The sequence below is a fragment of the Oreochromis niloticus genome, linkage group LG18 (genome assembly GCF_001858045.2).
Source record: "Oreochromis niloticus isolate F11D_XX linkage group LG18, O_niloticus_UMD_NMBU, whole genome shotgun sequence".
Lineage (NCBI taxonomy): Eukaryota > Metazoa > Chordata > Actinopteri > Cichliformes > Cichlidae > Oreochromis > Oreochromis niloticus.
This window is the reverse complement of record NC_031982.2, coordinates 12071403-12095356: the sequence shown is the minus strand read 5'-3', so window position 1 is coordinate 12095356 and position 23954 is coordinate 12071403. Positions and strand designations below refer to the sequence as shown.

General features: G+C 40.8%; 2 protein-coding genes across 5 annotated transcripts; one reads left to right on the top strand and one right to left on the bottom strand.

Moving 5' to 3' along the window:
• Nucleotides 1–1890: 1890 nt before the first annotated feature.
• Nucleotides 1891–10714, top strand: pcyt1aa (phosphate cytidylyltransferase 1A, choline a). 2 transcript variants are annotated; one of them, XM_003437995.5, is made up of 9 exons: nucleotides 1891–2303; nucleotides 5151–5264; nucleotides 5620–5719; nucleotides 5862–5978; nucleotides 6318–6469; nucleotides 6679–6757; nucleotides 6865–7007; nucleotides 7099–7287; nucleotides 8460–10714. In XM_003437995.5, the coding sequence occupies exons 2-9, from the start codon at nucleotides 5151–5153 to the stop codon at nucleotides 8679–8681; spliced, it is 1116 nt and encodes a 371-aa protein (XP_003438043.1). In that variant the 5' UTR covers nucleotides 1891–2303; the 3' UTR covers nucleotides 8682–10714. The 2 variants fall into 2 exon arrangements, with proteins under 2 accessions (XP_003438043.1, XP_025755835.1); XM_025900050.1 differs by lacking the exon at nucleotides 1891–2303 and adding an exon at nucleotides 2711–2731.
• Nucleotides 10715–10924: 210 nt separating this feature from the next.
• On the bottom strand, nucleotides 10925–23291 carry LOC100700525 (adaptor related protein complex 2 subunit mu 1). Of its 3 annotated transcripts, none has more exons than XM_005476106.4 (13): nucleotides 23103–23291; nucleotides 21558–21679; nucleotides 16663–16928; nucleotides 16339–16421; nucleotides 15898–15903; nucleotides 15645–15780; nucleotides 15054–15198; nucleotides 14834–14851; nucleotides 13124–13243; nucleotides 12805–12940; nucleotides 12539–12636; nucleotides 12266–12377; nucleotides 10925–12007 (listed from the first exon to the last, which is right to left on the bottom strand). In XM_005476106.4, exons 2-13 carry the CDS (start codon nucleotides 21629–21631, stop codon nucleotides 11873–11875), a joined length of 1329 nt encoding a protein of 442 aa, XP_005476163.1. In that variant the 5' UTR covers nucleotides 21632–21679; nucleotides 23103–23291; the 3' UTR covers nucleotides 10925–11872. The 3 variants fall into 3 exon arrangements, with proteins under 3 accessions (XP_005476163.1, XP_005476162.1, XP_003438252.1); XM_005476105.4 differs by having other exon boundaries at nucleotides 23108–23289; XM_003438204.5 differs by lacking the exon at nucleotides 14834–14851 and having other exon boundaries at nucleotides 23108–23286.
• Nucleotides 23292–23954: the final 663 nt, after the last annotated feature.

Sequence of the window (23954 nt, the reverse complement as noted above, 5' to 3'; positions counted from 1 at the left end):
AAATGCTCTCCTCAGATGAGCCAGATGTTTAATTTTATGGTGATTGATTAGTATTTGCTTTATTGCAACCTTCATGTCCTTTATTTGCATTTTTCTCAGGGTCTATCAGCCAGTCCTGTCTTTGTCATTTCAGCAGCAGAGTAAATTCTATCCCTCAAACTAGTAGAGCAGATTGTGATCAAAGGGTGCAAGAAGGAGACAGTGATCTGCCTAATGGTGAACATCATGCTCTAAATGCAAGGGTAAAGGTACTTGGGAATCTTAAATTACATACTTCGTGCCATGCAACATAAATCAGTCTGTTTTGCAGAGGGTGTAAGTTGGGCAGGAAACATGTATTTTTTTTCATGAAGGAAACAAACTAAACAAGATGGTTCAGATGTAAGAAAAAGCAGTGGCTGCTTACTGCAGAGTCACTGGCCTAATCCATCTTCACCTCAGTGTCCTGCCCTGCCCCCACCCTTTCTCTAACTTTAATGCCCCTTAGGCACCTTAATTCTTCCCACTACTTGAGGGAAAGATTTTACTTGCAGTATAACACAGAATAATCCACTCTGTACTTTTTACTTCAAGTCAAGCACTTTCATTGCACAACTTCAGCACTTTCTTCAAGGTATCAGTTATCATACATGTGTTTGAGGTTACTGTGGAAATTACACATTGTCTCTGGAGCTCTCTGCTGGACATAAGAGGATCAGTTCCCAACTACACTAGTCCAAAACCTGGGATAAATGGGGATAAAGCACCGAATGTAATGTGCCATATCTTTCGTACTTTGACGCCAACTTGACTGTAATCATTACCAAATTTTCTGATGCAGGAAGAAATTTGAAACCGTTGAATAAAATAAAAAAATCTTGCACCGATGACCCCCCCCACAGTCACCTTTACTCAGCCCACATAGAGCTAAAAAAATACTGTTCAGTGGTGGTTATGAATTACTTACCAGAATAGGACTGTGTTCAGTACACAGATCTTTTAAGCCTTTGTATAGTCATTCAGTGGATATCTAAGCTGATTAGATTGTCATAGTTACAGTATGCCCTGCATAAATCCAGACAGTCACTACCACATTAGTCACATGCCAACAACAGTCTTGATAATTAAGCATATCAACATGATGTAAGAATAAATGTATAGTGTTAGAGAATAAAAAGCAGAGTTCTAAAGATAACATCAGTGATGTCTGTGTTGTGTAATGTACTGGTCATTGTGACTCATCATGGTAACATATCCTACTGGGAAGGTTTTATACTGTGACAATGCTTTATTTACTTGAGTAAGAGGATAAATAGGAAATTGTGTAAGAATATAACCAGGGTAGTATGACAGTGCAGATCACAGACCACAAAACAAAGAATAAAATGTTCGCCTGCTAATTTGTGAATAGCAAAAAAACACAGATATTCCTATCAAACTGTCAAAGTCATTGGAGAGATGTGTAGGTAAATAGCTGAATTTACAGGAGGTGGGAGAGATAAGAAGCAGGAACTCTAATCGGAAAGAACAAGTGATCGCTCGTAGGCTGAGAACAGGACACAGTCATTTAAACTGAACATTTTTTACTGCTGGAAAGCATCCTACTGGTTGTTGTAATCAGGAAAGAGAAACTGTGGAATGTCTTAATCTTGTGCAAGAAGTTCTACGAAGCAAAAGAGCTGATAAGAGATGTGCAAAGTTTAGGGTTACACATTATGCTTATGTGTGGGACACAACAGAGAGAAGGACAATGTTATTTATTGAAAGGGATCTTCTCATTAGGACGACTTAGAACGAAAGGACAATGACGAACTAAAGATATAGAAGGAGTGATGCAACGTAAAACGATGCCAGCTGCTGGAAAACATCAGAAGAAGAAGAAGTAGAAGAAGAATTCCAGTAGGTGGCAGTCGAGTACAGTCACGGAAGCGCCCGTTGTTGTACCAGTTCCTTTAAGGATGTCCAAGTTTTGTAGTTCCTGTGTTGTTGACCTGTCAGCCTTGTAGTACAGGCTGTCACTGCTGAGGATTTGTCTGTCCTTCTGGTTGATGCGGTATTTTGACAGCGACACAGAAAATACTGGGACGTTGGACGCACAGGATTGTTCATCTTTACCGTTGTCACTTGTGCTAGCGAACTAGCGAGCTAACGGCTAAAGTTAGCTAATAAGCGGCCAACTTTAAAAGGTAGATTGCTAACTAGCAACTGAGGGTGGCTAGTAGCGTTAGCTAGCTTTCTTGCTTTCAGCCAGCTAGCCTGCTGGCACTGTGAGGGTAGCAAGCCGCCCACTCGTGCAAGGCAGCATTCCGAAAAAACAGCGAAAGGTAAGCAAGCAGAAACTTCAAACAGATACCTGACGTTAGCTAATGTTACGAGCCGAGATTTTTAGCCTAGTGAGGTTGGGAATTTCAGTGAGAGGCGAAAAAGTCGGCACAGGCAGTACTTCACAACTAGTATCACCAAGCCCTCTGTCAGCTGTTGGTGTCTCTCCTGTCAATAGTTGAGGTTAGATGCCTGTTGCACTCTCTGTGTCAACTTTGCATGTGTCTGCAGCCTTACTGAACAGCATTATAACTTCCCAGGGATACTAGACATTGGGAACATTGTGTTAAATGCTGTGTGGTGTTCAAAGTGTGGTCGGAGGACCGTCAGGGGCCAAATAGCTTCTGTGTTTAAACCTTACAGTACGAGCGAAGACAGCGTTGGATGTCCACACAGTTACTATTCTTAGATGTGACCCGAAACTGAACAGGTAACTTCCTGTAATCAATGATTAATCATTTGAGTCATTTGTGGAACAATGCCGCAGTCAGTGTCTCATTTGGGAGATTTTGACGTGTTTCTGGAAGATATGCAGGTTTTGGCCTGATAGTTGGCTTAAAAAAGATATCGAAAAGTCTCTTTTTGCTTTGAGAACTTAAAATAAAATAAAGATTATTCTGTACTAGCCTAGCCAAGTATTTATAAAGCAGTTACAAAAACAGCAACCACTGATCAAAGTGCTGGACAAAGCAATAAAATACAATTTGAATAAAGTTTAAATAAATAAAAGGCTGGAAGGCTAAACTTATAGGTTGAGGTTGAAACACTGGTAATCACTACAAGTTTAATACATTAAATTGTTTTCTTGGATTTGCTGAGAAGCATTGTGTTATTTAATCATTTTACAGGTTTTATCGTGTACCTCATTTGCAAAGCACTTATTCACACAGTGCTTGGCATTGGCCTCTTTGTTGCTTTCTTATTATAGCAGTCAGTTTCAGTGATGATGACATGCGCTCTTCATCTAAATTTTCTCTGTCAGTGTGTGGGAGCCCTGTAGGGCTTCTCAGTCCCAGTGTTCAGCTGCTGGCAGGAGGGGGGGCGTTTGTGCAAGTGCCCAGTGTTGGATCAGGTAGCTGTCACCACCAGGAACGTTGAGCTGCCATGTCCTTCACTCATTGTACTGAGTCACAGTTTCATAACTGACACAGCAGCAGATTTCCAGCCGGGGGCTATTATGACCTAATCGCAAGTTAAAGGAAACCTTTTCCTTTGCTTTTACATCTCTTCTTAACTTATTGCAAAAGTTTCAGATAATTAGGTCAGTTGTTAATGCTCTCAAATCTGGAGAGCATTAACAACTGACAATAACAACCAGTGTTGAACTTTATTCATGTATCACTTTCCGAAAACATAGTTGCTCATAGTGTTCATAGTGTTTGTTCATAGTGCTTTGTCTGACCCAGCAAAATAGATCACTATCAAAATGAAAAGAAAAGTACACACAACTATAAAAACAAAACAGCGAAAACACAATATGTACTCCGAACAGTGTGTGAAATATGACAGGAGAAATAAATATATGCAATAAGGCATTAAGTTTTTTAAGTATTGGTGTTGTTTGCATAAATTTGTTAGATAAATCTGACATAAAAGTGGTCATAAAGGGAGAACAGATAAAAACTTGTTTAAGACAGAACTAGTGTTCAGTAAAAGGATAAATTGGGATTATCCTAAACTATAAACAAGTGCCATGGTTAGTTGTAAAAAGTGAATATCCACTTTAATGACGTGTGGTTTGATGGAATGTGTGGAATGAGACAGAGCCTCCACCCATAACACCAGCAGCCTCATATTATAGACTTGACTTTTTTCTATATTGTGACTGTCGGGGTGGTTGTAACGTCTTCGTGAAGGTAAATGTCATGTGACGTTAAAACTTAAAGACTCTCCTGCTTTACCACGGTATAGATACACAGCAGACAGGATACAAACACGAGACCTTCCCATATTTGTTCTCTTCTGCATTAATGAACATACACATATTCGGTTGTCATTATGGCTATGGATTACTCGTTAATCATTTTTTAAAGTAAGCAAGTTTAATAACTTTTACAATGTGAGCTTGTTGGTTTGATAAGATAAGCTGCCCGAAGTCTCATGAGGGGATGTTATCATGGGCATTCTTTACATAATTATTACATATTTAAGAAAAAAAATTTGAGTGATAAATTGTGAAAAGCATCAGCTCTTTAAAGTATTAGCTACACCACTTCATGCAGTCTAGTGCATGTGTGTTACTGCTGAGCAGGCTGAAATCCTACCTACACAATTATTCATCTGTGCAAGAAGTATTCCTTCATAGCTTCCTCCAAATATCTCAGGCTGTGCCATAAAGTTGTGGAAAGGCGTCCAGCAAGCTCTTATGTGTATCACAAAGTCAGCTGAAGTCTATGAGCATAGAGTATAAAAATACGCCCACTTGTGGTGACCTGCTGACACTGGGTTTAATGTTCCCACATGCGAGGCTAACTTGATCTCACACAAGGCATCCGAAGTAAAGGCTGAATGGGGTTAATGTTCTGTATGTTTAGGAATAAACTATGGTATGTTGGAGCAGGTGGTGTTTGCTTAATTTTCACTTGACCTGTATCTCTATGGATGTGAGAATCTGTCATGGTGGTTCATACTGTGTTCTCCCAGTTTCTGGGTCAAAGTTGACTCGGCATATATCACCTGTCATAACACGACAGCTGTCTAAATTTACAGTCTGTCCTTGATGCATATTATATTGTGTATACAGTTCATACCCCTAACATAAAGTGTTACTAATTAACCTAGGACATGGAAAAGAGTTGAATGTGAAGTGTGGGGTGTTTAAATTGCACTTGTCTTGACCTTTGACCCAGATGGAGGCCCAAAGCTCCAGCACACTGCTGCTGTCAAGAAAGAGAAGAAGAGATGGCTCCAATGGAGAGGCCGAGGAGGGTGAACGGTTTGGGAAAATCCCCAGGTGTACTGTGGTGAGTCTTTGTGCTTTAACAGCACCGTATTTGCTGTGCAATCTTTGTGTGTAATGCTGTACAAAGTGCACACCAATGCAAAGAGCCCTAAGCAATAATACTGCAGTGTGAGATATCAGCTGATGTTTGCTTAGGAAATGTCATCCGTTCACCCACAAGAACAACACCCTTGATGTCTACATCAGTTTATGCTGTAAGAGTCCAGGAAAGAGCAATTACATCATTTTAAAGATATGACGACAGTTTTCTGGTTAGATATAATGAGTATATTTGTGAGGAATTTAATTTCAATAAAAAACAAAAATGCACAATTCATCCTTTATATCATCTCATTCTCCTCCAATGTCTCTTTCAGGGGCTCAGGCACCCTGCACCCTTTGCAGATGAGCTAGAGCCAGCTGATAGTAAAGCTTACAAAAGAGTCAGCATGGAAGAGGCCAAAAGGGGAACACCACGTGAGTCTGAATGCTTAAATCTCTCACACTTTGATTGTCTCTCTGGTGCCACAGTCTTAAGTAAATCTACACATGTGGTCAAAATGAACTGTTTGATTCTCTCTGTCCACCTCCTAATATCTTATCTCATCTGTTCGTCCAGCTGAAAGACCTGTGAGGGTCTATGCAGATGGCATCTTTGATCTTTTCCACTCAGGTCACGCCAGAGCCCTCATGCAGGCTAAATGCCTCTTCCCAAATACACATCTCATTGTTGGAGGTAAGCGTGAGTGTGTGTTGCTGTTGTCAGCTGCTGGATGTTGTTCAACAGCTGGATATTCTTTCAGCATTTCGTTTTTATGCTCTGTGAGCGTACGTCACATTCTGTTCCCGACTGTCTAATAAAATAAGAACAAACAGTGTGGTGGTGTTTTTAATGGCACTGCAATCAGAGATTGTTACATGTTGCTCCTTGAACTTTAGTCACAGTAAATCCCTCAGCTGAAGTATTTGAGTATTTTGTGTCTCTATGGCTTTCCCTTCTGTTTAAATCAGTTTTTCAAAGCCTCTTTCTTTTGTGGAGCAACTTTAAATCTTCACTTTAAATATTTCCTGTCAGTGTGCAGCGATGACCTGACTCACAAGTACAAGGGCTTCACAGTGATGAACGAGGATGAGCGATATGATGCGATCAGACATTGCCGCTATGTGGATGAAGTGGTGCGAAACGCCCCCTGGACGTTAACGCCGGAGTTTCTTGCAAAACATCGTGTGAGTACATGACACAGAATTAAAAACCACGACTAGAAACTTTCAGTCCCTTCACTCAGAACTTAGACTGTAGACATTTTTATAGTGCTAACTTTTTCTCTACTGTTTTTTTTGTTTTGTTTTGTTTGTTTTATTTTGTTTTATTTTTGTACAGTTTGTAGATCTGAATCTCCTGTGTTTATCTGTGTTGCTTGTAATGACCTCTCCAGATTGACTTCGTGGCCCACGATGACATCCCATACTCCTCAGCGGGCAGTGATGATGTTTACAAGCACATTAAAGAAGCTGGTGAGCAACAGCATAATGGAGATTAGGAATGTGGTATGCAGAAAACGAGGATCAAATTGGATAAGTCCAGAAACTCTTATTGCTACAGCTTGTTCTGCTTTCTTTAGGTATGTTTGCACCCACCCAGCGGACAGAGGGCATCTCCACCTCTGACGTCATCACTCGCATAGTCCGTGACTATGACGTGTATGTCAGGCGCAACCTTCAGAGAGGGTACACAGCCAAGGAGCTCAACGTCAGCTTCATCAATGTACGAAACTTTGCTTTGCTCTAACCGCGCGTTAAACAGACAGCGGATGTGTTCGTTAACCTGTCTCCTTTGTCACGTTCACCCTTAACAGGAGAAGAAGTACCATCTCCAGGAGCGCGTGGACAAGGTGAAGAAGAAGGTGCGTGACGTAGAGGAGAAGAGCAAGGAGTTTGTCCAGAAGGTGGAGGAGAAGAGCATCGACCTCATTCAGAAATGGGAAGAGAAGTCCAGGGAGTTTATTGGAAACTTCCTGCAGATGTTTGGCCCTGAGGGAGCCTTGGTGAGGATGCTGGTTTTGTTTGGTCTTTAAACACTATTTAATGAGGAATTTGATTGGAAACGTGCTTTTTGGCAATGCTAAATGTCTGGGAGACTTATTTCAGTTGAAAGGAAGGCTTTATAGCGAGTGATACACACATCTGCGAGGTGAGAGTATTATCGGTGTAAATGAACAAAACATAAACACAACAGAAATGGTGAAGACTAAAATAACATGACTTAGTAGGCTTCAGTCACACAGGACTGTAGACCAGTTACTGACAATGTAGTAACCACCAGTGTGAGGGGAAAATGTGCAACTTTTGCAAGTGTCTGCTGTCCAGCCGCTCACAGTGACGTGGTATTGTTTCAATACAGGGACACAAAACATCACTATTTTAATAAATCTATTTAAATACTCTGGGAATACTATGATCAATAGGGCTCATCTTTTGTATCACCAATATCAGTTGCCAACTGGTCGGGAATACACATTTTTCCTTAGCGACTGGAGGTTACCAGGGGGTTGTTAAGTCATAGATGTCTTTTATCTTTATTTTAGGTTATTAGTTCAGTCGGTTCCATTGTGCATAATATGTGTGATCTACAAATCAGAACATTTAATTTTGTTCTTCAATTGTTTGAACTCACAGGCAGGCAAAGATCCAAACTTATTTTCACTTGTCTCGGCCAAGATCTTGCCTGGGACTTTTAAATCTAAGTTTTCAGCTCATAGTTCTGATATCAGGTCGGAGTCCCAAAACACACGTCTTCCCATATGTAGCATGATAGTACTGTAGAAATTAAATGCAGTCTTAGTGTTTTAAAGCAGAGATATAAACTTGTAACAATGAGAAAAGCAGTCAGGAAATGAGACTCATAAAAAGAGCTTTACTTTGAGAGTTGACTTCCTTCCTTTCTTACACAACTTTAGCTGAAAGTAAATTATGTAACTTCAATCAAAAAGAGCTATAAAAGCAAGAGACCCAAACATGGTAAAATGATGCACTGTTACAAACAAGTTTCCTCAATGGCAGAAACCACCACCTGGACCATGTGTAGTGTATGTTTTTGTTACCGCTGTATGTAGAAAAGTCACACTGACTTAAAATCAGACGGCACAGCACATCATTCCTGCATTCAGCTGATTTGATCATCAGCTCATCTTTTCCCGTTTCTGTCTCGCCTCCACAGAAACACATGCTGAAAGAAGGACGTGGCCGCATGCTGCAGGCCATCAGCCCCAGACAAAGCCCCAGCAGCAGCCCCACCCGGGAGGAGCGCTCTCCCTCTCCCACCTTCCGTCTCCCCTTCTTCTCCAAGACCTCCCCGCCCCCCTCGCCTCCCCATCACAGCGGGGCCCGCGGATACCTCATCAGCGAGGACGACGACGACGACGAAGACGACGAGAACTAGACTTAGTTCGCGCTCTCTGCCGTCAGGTCGCAGTCAGTGCTACCAGTTTAGCAGAGCTGTCGAGTAGCGTGAATTTCATTGAATTCTCCTGCTTCAAATGTGTTTTTGTTTTATGGTTTTACTTTGACCTTTAGGACTTCACTGTTGTTAAAACAGCCAGGTTTTGTTTTTTGGTTTTTTTAAAAAAATTTTTAAACAACCAATTTGATCCTCTTTGTTCCTGTGTAAGGATCAGTTAAAGTTATGCCTGTAGTCACTTGAGTTCTTTACAGGTAAGTTTCATTTATCTTTCACTTCGATGTTTGCGTTGTTTTTTTTTTTTTAGTCACTCACTGTCACAGATGTTTCACGCGGTGCACTCGTCTACCACGGTATTATTAAGGTTAGCATTGTATTGCATAAGGAGTGGGTCCCCCCTCATGGCTTTATGGCTTTGGCGGGAGGGTTTGCAGGTCTTTTGTCAACTGTGTTGGAACGCCACTCCCAAATTTGGTGTCAGAAAGGTTAGCCGAGGAATCACGAAGACACTGTTGGGTATCTCGGGCTGCGGGTTGTCAGAGCAGGTCAATTAAGTGAAGTTTTACGTGACCTGCTCATGCAGCAGGGCATGCTCATACTAACAAAACAAAGACCTGGCTCTTTATTTCTCATTTTTAAAATAACCAGGAAACTCCAGATCCAGTGTGAGCTGAATCTAAGAGTACATTTGTTCTACTAAACAGCAGCGTTTTTCCAATGTGTGGGTGTGTGCCTGCCTGCCTGCATTGGGCCTGTGTTCGTCAGTGTATGCGCATGTTCGTGTGTGAAAGCTCTTAAACTGGCATGTTTGAAACGTGTTCTGTCAATATTTCCCACCTGTTGACAGATCTGGTGTAAGCTATGACTTTAATGCACATAGTAATAAATTTGCTTTTAAATTGTGTCTGCAGACGGGAAATCGGTCTTTGGAAGACTAGTTTGCGACTAGACGCCTTTCAGCGCGTAAACAGAGGAACAGCAACAGTTTAGATGTTGATGTAGATACTTAAATGCTTATTTTTGTAGATTTTTTTTTTTTCACCTGTGCTGCTTCATTTTGAGCAGAGAATCAACATTAGCAGCGGTGGAAAAAGTAAAATACACATGCAATGATTATGTCAACTATTAAGTTTCCATGTATCCAAAAACATAACATTCTGGTTGGCCATCTTTACAAATAAGTATTCATAAGCACAAAACAGGTTTCTTTACTGAATAAAGCCTCCTAATGGGAAGCACACTAACACAGCAAATCATAAAAACTTGAGACAGGACTTCCACTTCCCGACCTGGGCTTGTGTGCACCACAATTATGTAGCTACCTCCCTCCCTGAACTGATTGTTTCCGAAGACGAGCACAAAGTATGGGGATAAGGTTTCCTTTTATGAACAGAGCCATTGTTCCTGCACTGAAGCAATGTGACTTGCTCAAATATTTAAGTCCAGCCTGTGTGTGTTATGTCCTGTATCTTTGGGGATAAATCATGTTTGTTTTTTTTCCCTCCCCTCTGTAACCGTGACTGAAACATCACAGGTGATCTGAAGATGTAATGCAATACTGTTAAGATGACGCTAATATAAATGTTGACAGATGTCGATTGATATGCTCTAGGCTTGGTTTCCCAAAAGCACGAGTTGTTGTGGGTGAAATCTTACTTGGAACTTGAGGGAAACTGCTGAACAAGACTTGAGTACTCACCCTGAATTATTCCTTGAGGAAATCCAGCCTAGACTTTGGTGCTGAGCTACTTTTGGGAAGCCTAGCTTTGATTCTCCTGGAATCTTTTCCATTAAAAATCAGTGTGAACTTCTCATTAAGAGCAAATCCACCTACAAGGTGGTGGAGGATCGAGTGGCAAGCCAATAATAGCCACTATTACTAAGAGGCATGTAAATGTTTTAACAGGAAGTGTTTTAATCGTGTTATTTTACGGTTTGGAGTCATTTTGTTTTATGTCCTGTGTGTAGAGAAAGAGCAAGGCAGGAAAAATGTATTAAACTTGTTGGCCAAAGCATTTCTGGATCATGAGCCATCATTTGTCTTTCAGTATTTTCCATGTCAACTGCATTATTTGGCAGCTTATTTAACCTGCATTTTAAAAAATCTGCTGTTCCCACAAAGAAGCCCATCCTTATTTCAAACAATGAGAAAAGGAAACTGGTACAATAGAATTCAGACAGCCTAAAATAACATCAATCAAATGAAAACACATGTAGCAGGTGGGTTTGGTTACAGAGTCAGATTTAATTGGACAGAACGGTCACCAGGGCTACAAACATGAAGCAGACAGGTGCAAAGCAAACGCCAGGGGGAGACCTCACCTCACCGCAAACACGTCTAGGGCCTCGTCTTTGAATCCCAAAGAAAACCAAGTGTGCCAAAGTTAAATTTGGGTGTGAATTTGGGTCACGACTTGCTTATCATGATGATGGTCAAGCTTAAAAACTGTCTGGAATGTTCCCTTATGGTTTAACTTCACTGACTGAATGCCAGAAAAAAAAAGTGAGGGAGGAGAAGTGGAAAAATACCAGGGAAATCTATCAAAAACAAACTGCTTGCACATCATCATTTCTGCTCTGCCTGCTTTTGAGATCCGAATGAGCACTCCTGAAAACACGGATCACCTATCAGTCAATTCATTCAAAAGGGTAGATTCTACTGAGAGACGTTTGTATACAGGAACTACATCAGGATTCTTTTTAAACCACAACAGCTACTAATCATCTTAGCAGGGATAACTCGAAGATGTGGGACTTCTAAATAAGTGTAGAGTAGATAGTGGAACAATAACACTGAATAAACACAACGGGGAGGGGGGGGGACCCTTCAAGCCTCTAGTCTGCTCCCCTGGACACTCCCACATCACTCGTCTTTTTCTTTCAGACACCGGCTGGTTCATGTTTACTCATCACAACGAGATATATACGATACAATGGTTCACATTTTGCATATATCTGTGCATTATAACATATTTACTTTTTTTTTTTCTTTGACAATGTAAATTTCAATCTTCAACACCTAGTTAGGGAGAGGTGGGAGGGGGTGAGAGAGAAGTGATAAGGGCTGAGGGAGGAAGAGGAAGGAAAAGGAGGGGGGAAAAAAAAAAAAAAATCTTAACAGGATAGATGGGAGGGGAAGTGGTGAGTTTGCTGCCTGGCGGGGGGGTACAACTTTAGCAGCGGGTTTCATAGATTCCAGAGCGGCCGATGTACCGCACCCATTTGATGACATCGTGGTCACTGTAGTTGAGCTTGGACTCAAACACCTTCAAGTAGCGCACCTTCAGGCCGGATGGCGCAAAAGGAACCTGCAGGGACAAGGGAGGAATGTTACAAACGTGCCAAAACATGCAAGGAGGTGTAGGTTGCAGGTTCTTGCAACAGGAAGTGTATTTATGTGGAAATAGTAAGCAGGATGTGATTTGCATGGAAGATAGTAGGATTGCATTTAATCCAGAGTCCATTTTTATGGCTAGCAGCTCTACAATAAGGTCCACTTAGCATTCAGAAATCAGTAATCGGGCAGCGAAGTAAGGCTCATGTGCAACTCCAATGAGCATTCTTACCTCAAAGTTCATAGAGATGGGAGGCCTGGCCCATTTCTTCTTATCGTTGGTCGGCAGAAGCTCAATCTCAGCACTGATCTGAGACTCCTTCATCCCAGCCATCCGTTTGATCCTAAACAAGCACAGAGAAAGATGTGAGACATTGCATTTTTCAGTCCAAAAAAAAAAAAAAAAGGAAAAGCAAAGAAAAGATATTAGGTTGTTAATCATCAATTTTTCAGAGAGCATAAAAGCAAATTTGCTTTTCCCATGTGCAGCAAAGTTGATACTCACTTCCAGACAATGGCGTTCTCACTGGCCTTGTACTTGGCTTTTCCTTTCATACAAATCACCTGCACACCGCTAGTGTTGAGGGGTGTTGGGATACGCACCTGAGGAGTGACGATAAAACAATAAATAATTAGAGCAGGTAAACTTTTGACCCATAACTGCACATTTTCTCAGACTTAAGTTCTTAGAATGAAAAACCTATTTTCTTAACATCTTGGGATTTCTGAGTAAAATGCTACATGTTGATAGTAACGTGAAAAACAGCTGACCTCAATCTTCTGAGCCAGCAGTGATGGTTTGAAGTTGGACTTGATGACCACTTTCACCTCCAGTTTGGTGCGGCCCACCTCCCTGACTAGAGGAATAACTCGGAACGGCAGGATGATGTCCTTTGTAGTGCGATATCTGCAAGAAATGGCATGAGAACAAACGGTGTAAATTAGTAAAGCAGAAACAAGCATAGTCGGTGTCTTCAGTGTTCATCCATGCAAATTAATGATGATTTTAATGTCATTAGAGCCAAACAATTTCTCATGACTTCACGATAAATAAAAAGCTAAAACAGAAAGAAAATTTTCATCTACTGACCTCATAAGCTCATACTCTCCATCAGGGGGGATGAAGCTGATGCTACGCTCAGAGTCAAACTTACTGAGGCGCACACACTGGTGGAAGGTGCAGTCATCGATGGCTATGGACTGCTTCCCACTACCAGGAAAGAAAACACATCAGACACCACATGAGATTAAAGAATACTCCACCTGTTTATTACTAAAAAATAGAGCTGGGCGATAGAACGATAACGATATTTATTGCGAATTATTAACTTTTTCTCGATAGAAAAATTAAACTATTGCGATAGGCCTCATCTCTCTTGTCCTCTTAAAAAAGAGAAGAACAGCCAATCCAAATTAAGTAGCGCAGAGCCGAACCAATCACAGCCGCAGCGTCACGTCACGTGACTTGTTACGTGCAGCACAAGTGCCAAGCCGTACATGTGTATTTGTTTGAGAAGCAGCCAGCTGCCGTGCCACCCGGGTAATGGAGGAAATGAGTGCGCCGACTAGAGAAAAATCAACCGAGAGCGTGAGCGAAGGTTACCGAAGAGAAAACCGATGATGGTTCCAATGCCGGAGAGATTGTCGAATGGAAGGGCCATAGAAGTTCCGTAGTGTGAAGGTATTTCAGCTATTTCAAGTCTGACAAAAAACAGAGTAGCGCGCACTGTAAATTGTGCCGAAAGCAAGTCTGGAAATACAATAAAGCGGTGCATGCTCAATCTCTGACTGAAAGCGCTAATTGACTTAAAACCCCTTTTCGTCATTCGGCTTTTGTCAAACTAAAGTAACTGTTAAAACTGTTTGAAAAGCTAAGCTATACAACAAGGAGAGATTGAGAATTTCCTTTTAGTTCTCAGTTTATTTGATATTGACAAAAGTTAGTCAATTTTGTCTGTTCTTCTGTAAAACGAACTAAGATTTATTTTTAGAATTAAAATTTTGTTTCTAAGTGGAATTGACAATTTAGTGGTCTGTTTTGTTTGTTCTATTTTGAAACTTAAACGCTTTAGCGGCTGCCTTTTGTGTAGTTTGCAATATTTTCCTTTATTTATCTGAAAAATTCTCATGTTCCTTAAGTACATCTACCCTGTTGAACTTATTATGGGAAATAAATATTTAAATCAAAACAAGCTGCTGATTATTTCACATTTTACTTGTGAGCAACGGCACATTTAAATCTTACAAATATAGTTATTTGGCTTATATCGTGATATATATCGTTATCGCCAGAAATGAAAAAAAAACATATCGTGATATGAAAAAAACCTATATCGCCCAGCTCTACTAAAAAAGTACAGGAAAAACAAAAAAGGTACAATGTCCCAGTCTCCAAAAGCTAAAAACTACAACTTTCCCTCAATTAACGTTTATCATACGAGTACACAAAGGGATACAACTGCTTAGTACCAAGACATGTGCACCTGGTTGAGGTTAATGTCATTATTCTGCATTTAAAACAAATCACAGTCTCTGTTAGGTGTTTGGGTAAAGGATTAGATATCAAGCAGGTAGGTGTGGGCGCAAAAAACAAACAAACAATTCTACCAAAAGAGGGAAAGCAACCACCAGGCAGCACACTCAAACGTTAAAGATGTGTTTTGTTTTGTTTGTTTGTGTGGTGAGCAACAGTGCATGAGATGTACAAATTCTTAATTTGCTAAAGGGCTGAGATGAGACGGGAGCTGGTGTAAGTGTGCGTTGAGGTGGCAGAGGGTGAGGACACTTGTCAGTACAGTACCTTCCTCCCCCTAAATCACTGAGGTACAGCACATAGAAAAGAAAGAGAGGGAAAGAAAGAGATGCATCCAAAGGAAAGAAAAATGAAAAAGAAATTGTAAACCCTGTGTCGTTGCAAGCAAGACAATATTAACACAGACACAAGCATAACTTAGACCTTTTAAAACTTGGACAATGACATTTCCTGTTGTGGTTTTAAAAATAAAATGCGTATCACTCACCTCTTCCCTGCATCATCAGAAGCTCCTCCCTTGCCCTGCTTGTCGATGACGATCTTGTCGTTCATGCCAAATTTACACTCGGGCATTCCACTCAGGTAGCTCTTCATCACGACTCGGCCGGACACGTGAGCACTCAGGACCTGCCCTGTATGGAAATGCTTATGTTAGGCAAAGACGTCACATGGGATCTGATGCTACTCATTATTCAACTCTTACTTAAAAATTTATGTCTCAAGTATGAAAACAAGTAGTGTTAAGTTTAGAGTTTATCACTTTCAAAATCAAATACATGCATTTCCAAGACAACAGTAAAACTTCTAAACATGTTTTCTGAGTAATCTTTGTAAACATAAGGACCCATGTTTTGGAAATTTGTAACTGAGACACCCATAATCATCTCTACCATGAGTTGCAACTGTAAACGTTAATACCTACTGCTGCTGGGAAAAAATGTCGGATACGAGACAAGAAGACAAAAACAAAAATCTGCTTTATTATTTTGAATTTGCATGATTTGAATGATAAATTCACAGAAAAACAGTGCACACTTTATTTTCATTGTCACTTTTTCTAAAGGCACCATAAACGCACCTTGAGGTGACATAAGCAGGTTAACGCTTTCCAGTACGTCCAGGAAGAGCTCATTGCGGCGATACTTGATGCCCTCACGACGCCAGCCAATCTGCCCCGTCACCTGGCTGGTGATCTGAGACTGCTCCTCTTTTGTCTGAGAAACAGAGAGGGAAAATGTATCACTACTAACAAAAGTCAAAAGGGGATCATCAGCTCAGATCATCAACATGGATCTACACATGGATAAAATTCATTTTCAGTATGCCGTTACCTGGTGCTGAAGTGTCCAAAGGTCGCAGTTGAGGGAAAACAAAACAAAACAAACAAACAAACAAACAAACAAACAAAAAGAAGAAAATTATTTACATTTTAAGGCAAGTTTAATTTTATACATTTTATTTCAGTATCATGACACTGATTAACCGCTAACCCTCTATTTATTTTTCCTACATGACAAGTGGATATGCACTTTTTTATTTCCAGTGTTTCACATTATGACACCGACAGTTACAGTTTGCCTCACTTGGGAGGATTGAGCATTAAGAAACAGGCTCCAGGAGTTTCTAGTGGTACTGGAATAAATTAGGTTTATGTTGTTATTACTAGTCCCAGTCCCAAACACATTAGACTTTCTTAGGCTGTAGTATATTTAACTGGGAAATGGAGAGTGTACCCTTGTTCTGTCAGAGAGGGAGCATTCACTACTACTGACCTGTCCCTTAATGCCCTGTTGGGTTATGAAGGTCTTCAGCGCTCCAGTCTCTGAGTTCTGGGGGTAGCCAAAGTCCAGGATCTCTGTATGAACAAACACAAACACATAGCTTGTTGGGTAAGAGGGGAAAACTAGGACATGTAGGGCCAAACACAACCTGTTGACTCTGCCTTGACTTTAACCTGGACACAAACATAGTGAACAGACTAAAGCAGGGAGCCTCTTTTCCCCCCAAATAAAACTATTTACACTCTACCATAATAGAAAAAAAAAATATTATGAAAATTTAACTGATCTTTCACACGAGCACTCATCACCACCTACCATCCAGCAGCTCATAGATGAGCACAAAGTTGTTCTTGATGTTCTCCTCGCTGATCTTGCCGAAGTAGGCGGTCATGACGTCACACATTTTGTAAAGGAACTCAAACACCATGGCGGCGTTGACATTTTGCTTGGTGACGGCTGCCAACCAGATGTTGGAACGCTTCACGTGGAAGAAGCTGGTGCGGGCGATATTGGTTACCGGCGATCGAACCTGCTGCCTGGCGTGGATCACGTTCACGCGGAACGCATCCACAGCATTACGCCTGGGACGCAAGGACGAAAGACAGAAAGAGGAGAGGAAGTTGAGATAATTGTTTACAACAGTGTGACATCATGTGAAAGTACTCCTGCAGTATAACTACAAGTTAAGCTCTGCCCAGACTCATAACAAACAACTTCTTAATACCTCAGGAACATATATATTCATTGAATAGAGGAACAGTTACCACAAACACATTCAACCAACAGAAAGGGGGCATGTTAAGTTGGTGTTGTTTTGTGTAAAGTGGGATAATTACCATGAAGAGACAACTGAGACATCAATGCAACAATGTCATAATTAACTCAAATTTATAGAGAAACACAAAAAAAACCTGACGAAATCACACAGCTAATCTTGCACAATCTGATCTTTATTTTAATGTCTTTTTATTTAGGCAGAAAAAAAAGAGCAAAATGATCTGAATTGCATTCTACACAAAGTATACTGTAGCTTATTGCCGAAACTCAACCATGATTAACATGGATTTATAGATAACAGGGCTCTGTATAAGGGATGCAGCAAGTTCTGACAAGAACTGACAAATCCTACTGTCCCGGGAACATCTTCAGGGCCTTTCCAGCCACAATCTCCCACCTTTACAATCCCCAAAATAAGTAGATAAGAGAGTATCTGCTAACCAAAAGGGCAACATTGCAGAGAAACCTTTTCAAACACTGATGTTCTACTTTTCTACTGTACAACAGCATGAAGGTGGTTCGATTTGAGTATATTTGCATATCCCCAAATAAAAAGCTGAACTCTAATGATGCCCAGCGCTGCGGTTAAGAGCTGCCTGTCAAATACAGGCCATGTAAAAATAAATGGATAACTACGCGCAATCTTGTCTTGTTGCTGCTGCATATACAAGCAAATGTCTCACTTAAAAAGCAAAACAAACCAACAACAACAAAAAAAATCTTAAGGAATAAAACATTCTGCAAAGCTTATTGATGTAGATGCTAAAATAGAGTAAAAAGGTTTGTTGGCTAATGTTAATTTTGCCTCATGACTTATTTCATGTTTAATAAGCAAAGCTGTGACAGCATGAGTGCAGTGGGTAGCAGGTTTAATCATCATCTGTGTGTTAACACAAATACGTGTGTTCAGAGCAATAGCCTACTATTTGACAAAAACAACCATGTACAGAAACTCCAATCACTACTCACTTCCATAACCACAGTGTAATGTAATAACTACTGGGGCAAATAGGAACACATGAGAACAATGCATTGTATTTTAGCATGACAGTTGCACTGAACAAACAGAGGGAGTTAGGCCTGTGTTTGGCAGCCTTATTTCTGCTTTCTTATGCATTTGAAGTACATAAATGCCCCATCCACTGTTTGAGGAAATAAAATGGGGAGGACTACTTTTGCAATTCAAATGTAGCGAATTCCAATTACATCAACTGTCAATTCACCCAGGTCAGTGTATTGAACAGCAGCTATATCACAGTTAACTAGACGTTCCACCTTATTAGATCAGCTTCAGATTTAAATCATTCCATCTATTAAATTTATACACAAAAATCATTATTAACATCTACAAAAGTGCCATTAGAATATTTAAAATCATTTGTTCAATTTATATGAAGGGAAGAAAAAACAATAATTAGGGTAAAGGATCAGAGGACCATCTAACCATGATATCCCATGCTCAGACTACATGCTTAGGCATCAGCAGAACTGACTGTGAGCAAGACTATTCACTGAAGTGGCCAAGTTCTTTGGCTATGACTGATTTGCTGTTATATTTCAGTATATGGTGGTTTATTTACCACTGTAATGGCATGACGGGTGACTCATGCTTGGAGAAAGTATCGGGAGTCTGACTGTGGAGTCAATGGGCATGCACTTTAGGGGATCATGGGGTCATTGATTGGTGGCCATGAGAGGGAGAGGTCATGCTTTAGAGGCTCGAGCATCTCTTACCTATTCCTACAGGGGCCAAGATGAACAGATGGAGGAAAATGGTGATAGAGGATAGAGAGGAGACACAAATGAAGTAAAAGGAGACGAGAGACAAAAATGCACAAGAGACATTTTCGTGCATCATGTAGACAGGGTGAGTAACATGGTGGTATTATGATGCCATCACTATAGCTGACTATGTTGGGAAAAGGTCAGCAGTATTATGCTGCTCCTTAATCTAGTGCTTTACAACACAACAGCATTTATGCCACTGTATTTTACCGAATTGTTATTTCAAGAAAATCAAGTTGCATGACAGCTTCAACTAAAAACTCAGATCATAAAGTAGCTGTCAAAACAACAATACAGAGCAAAGTACCATGTCTGGTTTACCCTGCATTCTGCAACAGTGAGGATCACCAATAGCAACTGATGCTGATGAGCTCAACATCAAAGATAAAGGACGAAATGTGGAAGCAAGAACATGACATTAGAATTTTCTCTGGCCTTTTTCCCCCTGTAAGCTTAATACGAAAACAATATACAAAGACATTACCTTTCCTTATTCACTGTCAATCTGTAGTACACGCAGCGCTGCGTATCAGAAAGCAAAACAAGCAGCTGTGTTTGTGCTACAGCTGACAAGGAAGGAGCAAGCATGAAAAATAAAAAAAAACTATTATTTTACTAATCCTGCTAAAAACAGCACAGATTGAATATACAGATCCCTGCATGACACTGCATGTAGCCAACTCAGACCATTAAGTGGTGTCTGAGTGGCTCAGCTTTTCGAGGCAACAGGTCATACTGAACAGTTCTGCAATGCAGCATACTGCTTACTATTCAATCCGTTTTCTCCCCAACTGTGTTTGTGGTGTCACCATGCCTTCAATAAATAGATTAAATGTTAAAAAAGGCCAAAAATGTATCTCTTGACCCAAAAACAGGAGAATACAAGTGTATCAGTTCACACACTTGTCCCTCTACAGCTTGCCAACCTTCACTGTGTAAATCTACAATGGCCTGGTCTCTCAGTTCTGGAAAAGAGCCTACTTGGACTTCAGAACAGTCAATGAATGTGAATACACAGAATTTAATAGGCAAATTTAGCTATTTACATTGGTGACTCTTTCTCAGTGTAACTCTGTAGAGCTAAATATGATACTACAAGCACTCGCCAAGTCACACCAGACATTAAACAGTCCCTAGTACAAAATATATGTCATGCCAGGTGGCCCGGTGTGAGAACTGAGCGTGTATTTGTCCAGCGAAGTGCCGCATGCTGCCTGATGGATGAAGAGCATCACCCAGGCATTGCTACCGAAACCAAACAGAGTAGGACAGTGAAAATACATTTTAAGCAGACCATCTCCTGTTGTGTTACAAATATGAGATGAGGCAACTGTTCCTGCCTGACATAATTTTACAAGTATTATCTGGGGTGTTTAAATGGAGAAGAAGAAGAAGAAGAAGAAAAAGGGGATGTGGCCAAATCTTCTGGCCACCAAGCGGAGCCCTTACATGGCACATCTGAAACCACGTAGGCAACCTGACACCTTCATGGACATTATTACAACGTGGTGTGTATACTGTCAAAGGTTTCTCTTCAAAACTGGCTTAAAACTGCTGTGTTAGGATAAGTTATGGTCTTCCAATAACATAAAAGTTGCTTTGTAAAGACTTTCTCATACAAAAAACATTTAAAAAGAAAAAAAAGCTGGTGTATATCTTCCACTCCAAACGTGAGAATCAAACTTACTCTCTGTAAAATCACAGAAAGTAAGTTTGAGGAAGGAGAACATGAACTCACAAATGAGCTGTGCAGCAGTAACAGATCTGATCTGATATGCCTAGAGTCACACTTTATGTCTGTATAACAGATTTCCACAAAATTTGCAAAATACATTTCAAATTGGGACTCCGTGTTAGGATTAATTAATTAATGTTAAGGAATCTACAGCACGAACTCCTTCATGGCTTTTGTTTTCCAAACACATGCGAGATTTAACTGACCTTATGTATTGTTATAAGCAGTGAACATTTCAGTTCAGCATACATCAGATATTATGCATTTGGTTTAAGACATTTCCTGACACCAGTGAGTAACCTTCTGTTTGACTGAAGACTTTAAAGTTAAAATATGTTATCACTGACTAGTAAATGAATGTCTACAGGATATTAAGCAATCTTTATGGGGAGGGAAAAGAAGGCTTCCTCTCTGTGCCTTTCTGCCATATGGTAAGAATTAATAACTTGTGTCTTCAAGGAAGAGTCAACATTGAATCAATTTGGAAGAGCTTTTCACTCAGATGCACTTAATCTTTTAAACACAAGGTGTGGTTGGATAAGCTTGAGTGAACCAAATCATTACCTCAGACAATATGGAAAAAGAATAACTTTTTCCCCCTCAATTGTTCCTTTCTGTATTTAGTCACTTATAAACCAAGTCCATAATAAATATTTTTGTACACATTTGATTATTTTAAAAATTGTACTACACAGAGGCAGTAACACTACTCTAAATTTAATCCCGTTGCAGGTTTGTATTTGGTCAACAACAGGAAAGACACGTGTGAACTTAGCCAAGAAGAGACATAATCCTCTCTCATCCTGGATCAACTGCAGCCTCTCCACCCACACTGCATCAGGACCTTCTCAGTGATCTGGAGTTTCTCAAAATCTGGGAACATTAGAGCGGGGTTTCTCCCAACTGAACATACCCTATGTCATCTCGGTAAACTCGGGAGATGAGGACCTCCCCCTTGTGGTTGTAGATGAACAGTCCTCCAATCATTGTGGCTGCTCTTCAATCCCAACCTGCCATGGTGAAACCAAAGCCCTCCTGAGAAAAGACAGAAATGAAGACAGGATATGTGGGAAGGAAAAGGAGGAAGAGAAGTAGAGAAGTGAAAGCAGCAAAAAAAGTGAGGGAGTAAGCAATAGTACAGAGAGGCATTTGTCCCTCACATCCGCTTTTTCCGTCCTTCTCACTCTCTCACACACACACACACACACACACACACACACACTAAAGCCAGATGGATACATCCTGCAGCTGCACTACTGTGGTGACTCATTTTTCTGTAAGACACGCACACATACATACATTATTTACTCCGTACAGGCTAAAAACCACTGCAACTACTCTCACCACAGACAGTTCCCTGTTTTCTTCTAAAGTAAATAAGATTATTGACGAGAGATTAGCAGCTACCAATCTGACGCCGGATGCCACCAGACAGCCAGCTAAAAATCTGATGGCCTAACTAAAGTGTCGTCTTACTGGCATGTGTTGTCCGAATCGGGTTATATTCTAAAATAAAAAAATATCATCAAAAATATTCTAAAGACATTTTTTGTCGTTTGGTGATTAATTCTTGCAGAAAGGTGCCCTCCTTAAAGAATGAAGATTCTGGAAAACAGAGGATGAAGGACATGCCTGACATTCCTCGAAGATAGAATCCAGACCATTTACACACACAACAGCATTCAGAGGAAAACCACCGCACAGATATAAGCCCGCAAGTGAGAAAATATCTCCTCGTTAAAGCACCGCCGAGTCGTGACAGAATAAACCTCGCACAGAAGCCGAGTGCTTTAATCGCCCATTTATCGGCGAAGTCAAGATGTCTGCTCACTCGGGCCATTTCCTAACGTTCATACATTTTTCATATTTTTCATTTTTTTCCCTCGACCACCGCGCGGCAGGTTAGCTACCATTTTTTTTGTCTTAAATATTATTAAGTGGCTTGACTGTGGTTAGAGGCTTGACCTTCAACTAAGATCGAAGTGATGGAGAATACACCGAGTGAGATATAAGCTAGCTAATTTAGCTCACGATAGCGGGCTAGCTGGCGGTGATATTCAGCGAACCGGAGTCGAGCCGTGCAGAATTTTAAATGGACTTCCGGTCAAAAGAAAACCAGTCAATTTGACGAGACCTTAAAGAGAACCATTAACTATCATCGACAACAGACGAGTTAGCCACGTAAAAATACAGCACGGGTTATTCAACAGTGTTGGGTAATATATAACGTAATAAGAGATATTTACAAGGGCGCCCTTCCTTGCTTTTAATTTGAAGGAAAAAACGAGTCCTTTCCGTTATCAGGCTAGGTACTGCTAATGGATTGACGTTAGCTAGCGCCGCGGCGGCTAATGTTGCTACGTTAGCATCACTCACAAATGAAACCGTTTCACCGGCTTTCCGTAGTGGTTTCCGGACTACAGTTACCCTAATTAACGAAAAAACTGCAGTCTTTTACCTTACCCTAGTTCTCTCAAGAACGCCACCAGTCTTTTGCCTCCCCGTTCGGCCTCGGATAGCTTATGTCAGGATCCAGTAGGTTCCCAGTTCACACGCCCGCTAATTCCGCTCCTTCCTCCTGGTCCTCTGATAGCTGTCAGCTGACCCGCCGTCCTTACGCACAGCCGTTCCGCCGTGACAGGAAAAGGCGCGGCTGGAAAGATGTGTAAACCGCACCCAGGCCTCGATACGATAAGCGACATGGGTTACTGGCCAGTTATCGTTTCACGTTTTACGGAAGGTAATGGTTATGTTTAATAGCTGGAAAGTGGGCTAGAATCCCTTATACAATAGATTTGAATTGCGCTGACATGTATATGTACTTGTTAAATATCGACAATTTCTCATTGGCTCCAAGAAGTTTAAGAAGAAGAAAAAAAAAAACACTATTGCATTTTGTTTATTTTTTCCATGGTGGTAGTATGGGTGGTCTTGTTTTACCCTGTCCTGCAGAGTCAACTTCAATTTTATTTTCCAAACTGAACCGAATCGCCTCTCAACAGGAGTTTCCGCCTCAAACCACAGGGAACATTTTGCATAGAGTTGTTCAGTCTGGGGCAAGTCCAAATGTACACAGGCTGAACGTTTGCACACTCCCACAGCGCTCCCCCACTCTCTCTCACTCATTCTCACACACACATCTGTACAGCAGACTGCCTAACCTTCACATTCCTGCGCCTGGACGGTTTGCAGTCCACTGCTTTTAAATGCAAATATAACCTCAGGTACCATAAAGGCAAAAAGAAAAAACTCACTAGGTTTCAGTTTTTGGTTTTGCAGAAAGGTATACACAAGCACACAAAACAGAAAG

Excerpts from the sequence above, each read along its gene's own strand:
- pcyt1aa (XM_003437995.5), top strand. The coding sequence starts at position 5,151 with ATGGAGGCCCAAAGCTCCAGCACACTGCTGCTGTCAAGAAAGAGAAGA. Across the intron at positions 5,265-5,619 it reads AAATCCCCAGGTGTACTGTG|GGGCTCAGGCACCCTGCACC; the intron begins GTGAGTCTTTGT and ends TGTCTCTTTCAG. Across the intron at positions 7,288-8,459 it reads TTGGCCCTGAGGGAGCCTTG|AAACACATGCTGAAAGAAGG; the intron begins GTGAGGATGCTG and ends TCGCCTCCACAG.
- LOC100700525 (XM_005476106.4), bottom strand. The coding sequence starts at position 21,631 with ATGATTGGAGGACTGTTCATCTACAACCACAAGGGGGAGGTCCTCATC. Across the intron at positions 12,378-12,538 it reads GAGAACGCCATTGTCTGGAA|GATCAAACGGATGGCTGGGA; the intron begins GTGAGTATCAAC and ends GTGCTTGTTTAG. Across the intron at positions 12,008-12,265 it reads CCATCTCTATGAACTTTGAG|GTTCCTTTTGCGCCATCCGG; the intron begins GTAAGAATGCTC and ends TTGTCCCTGCAG.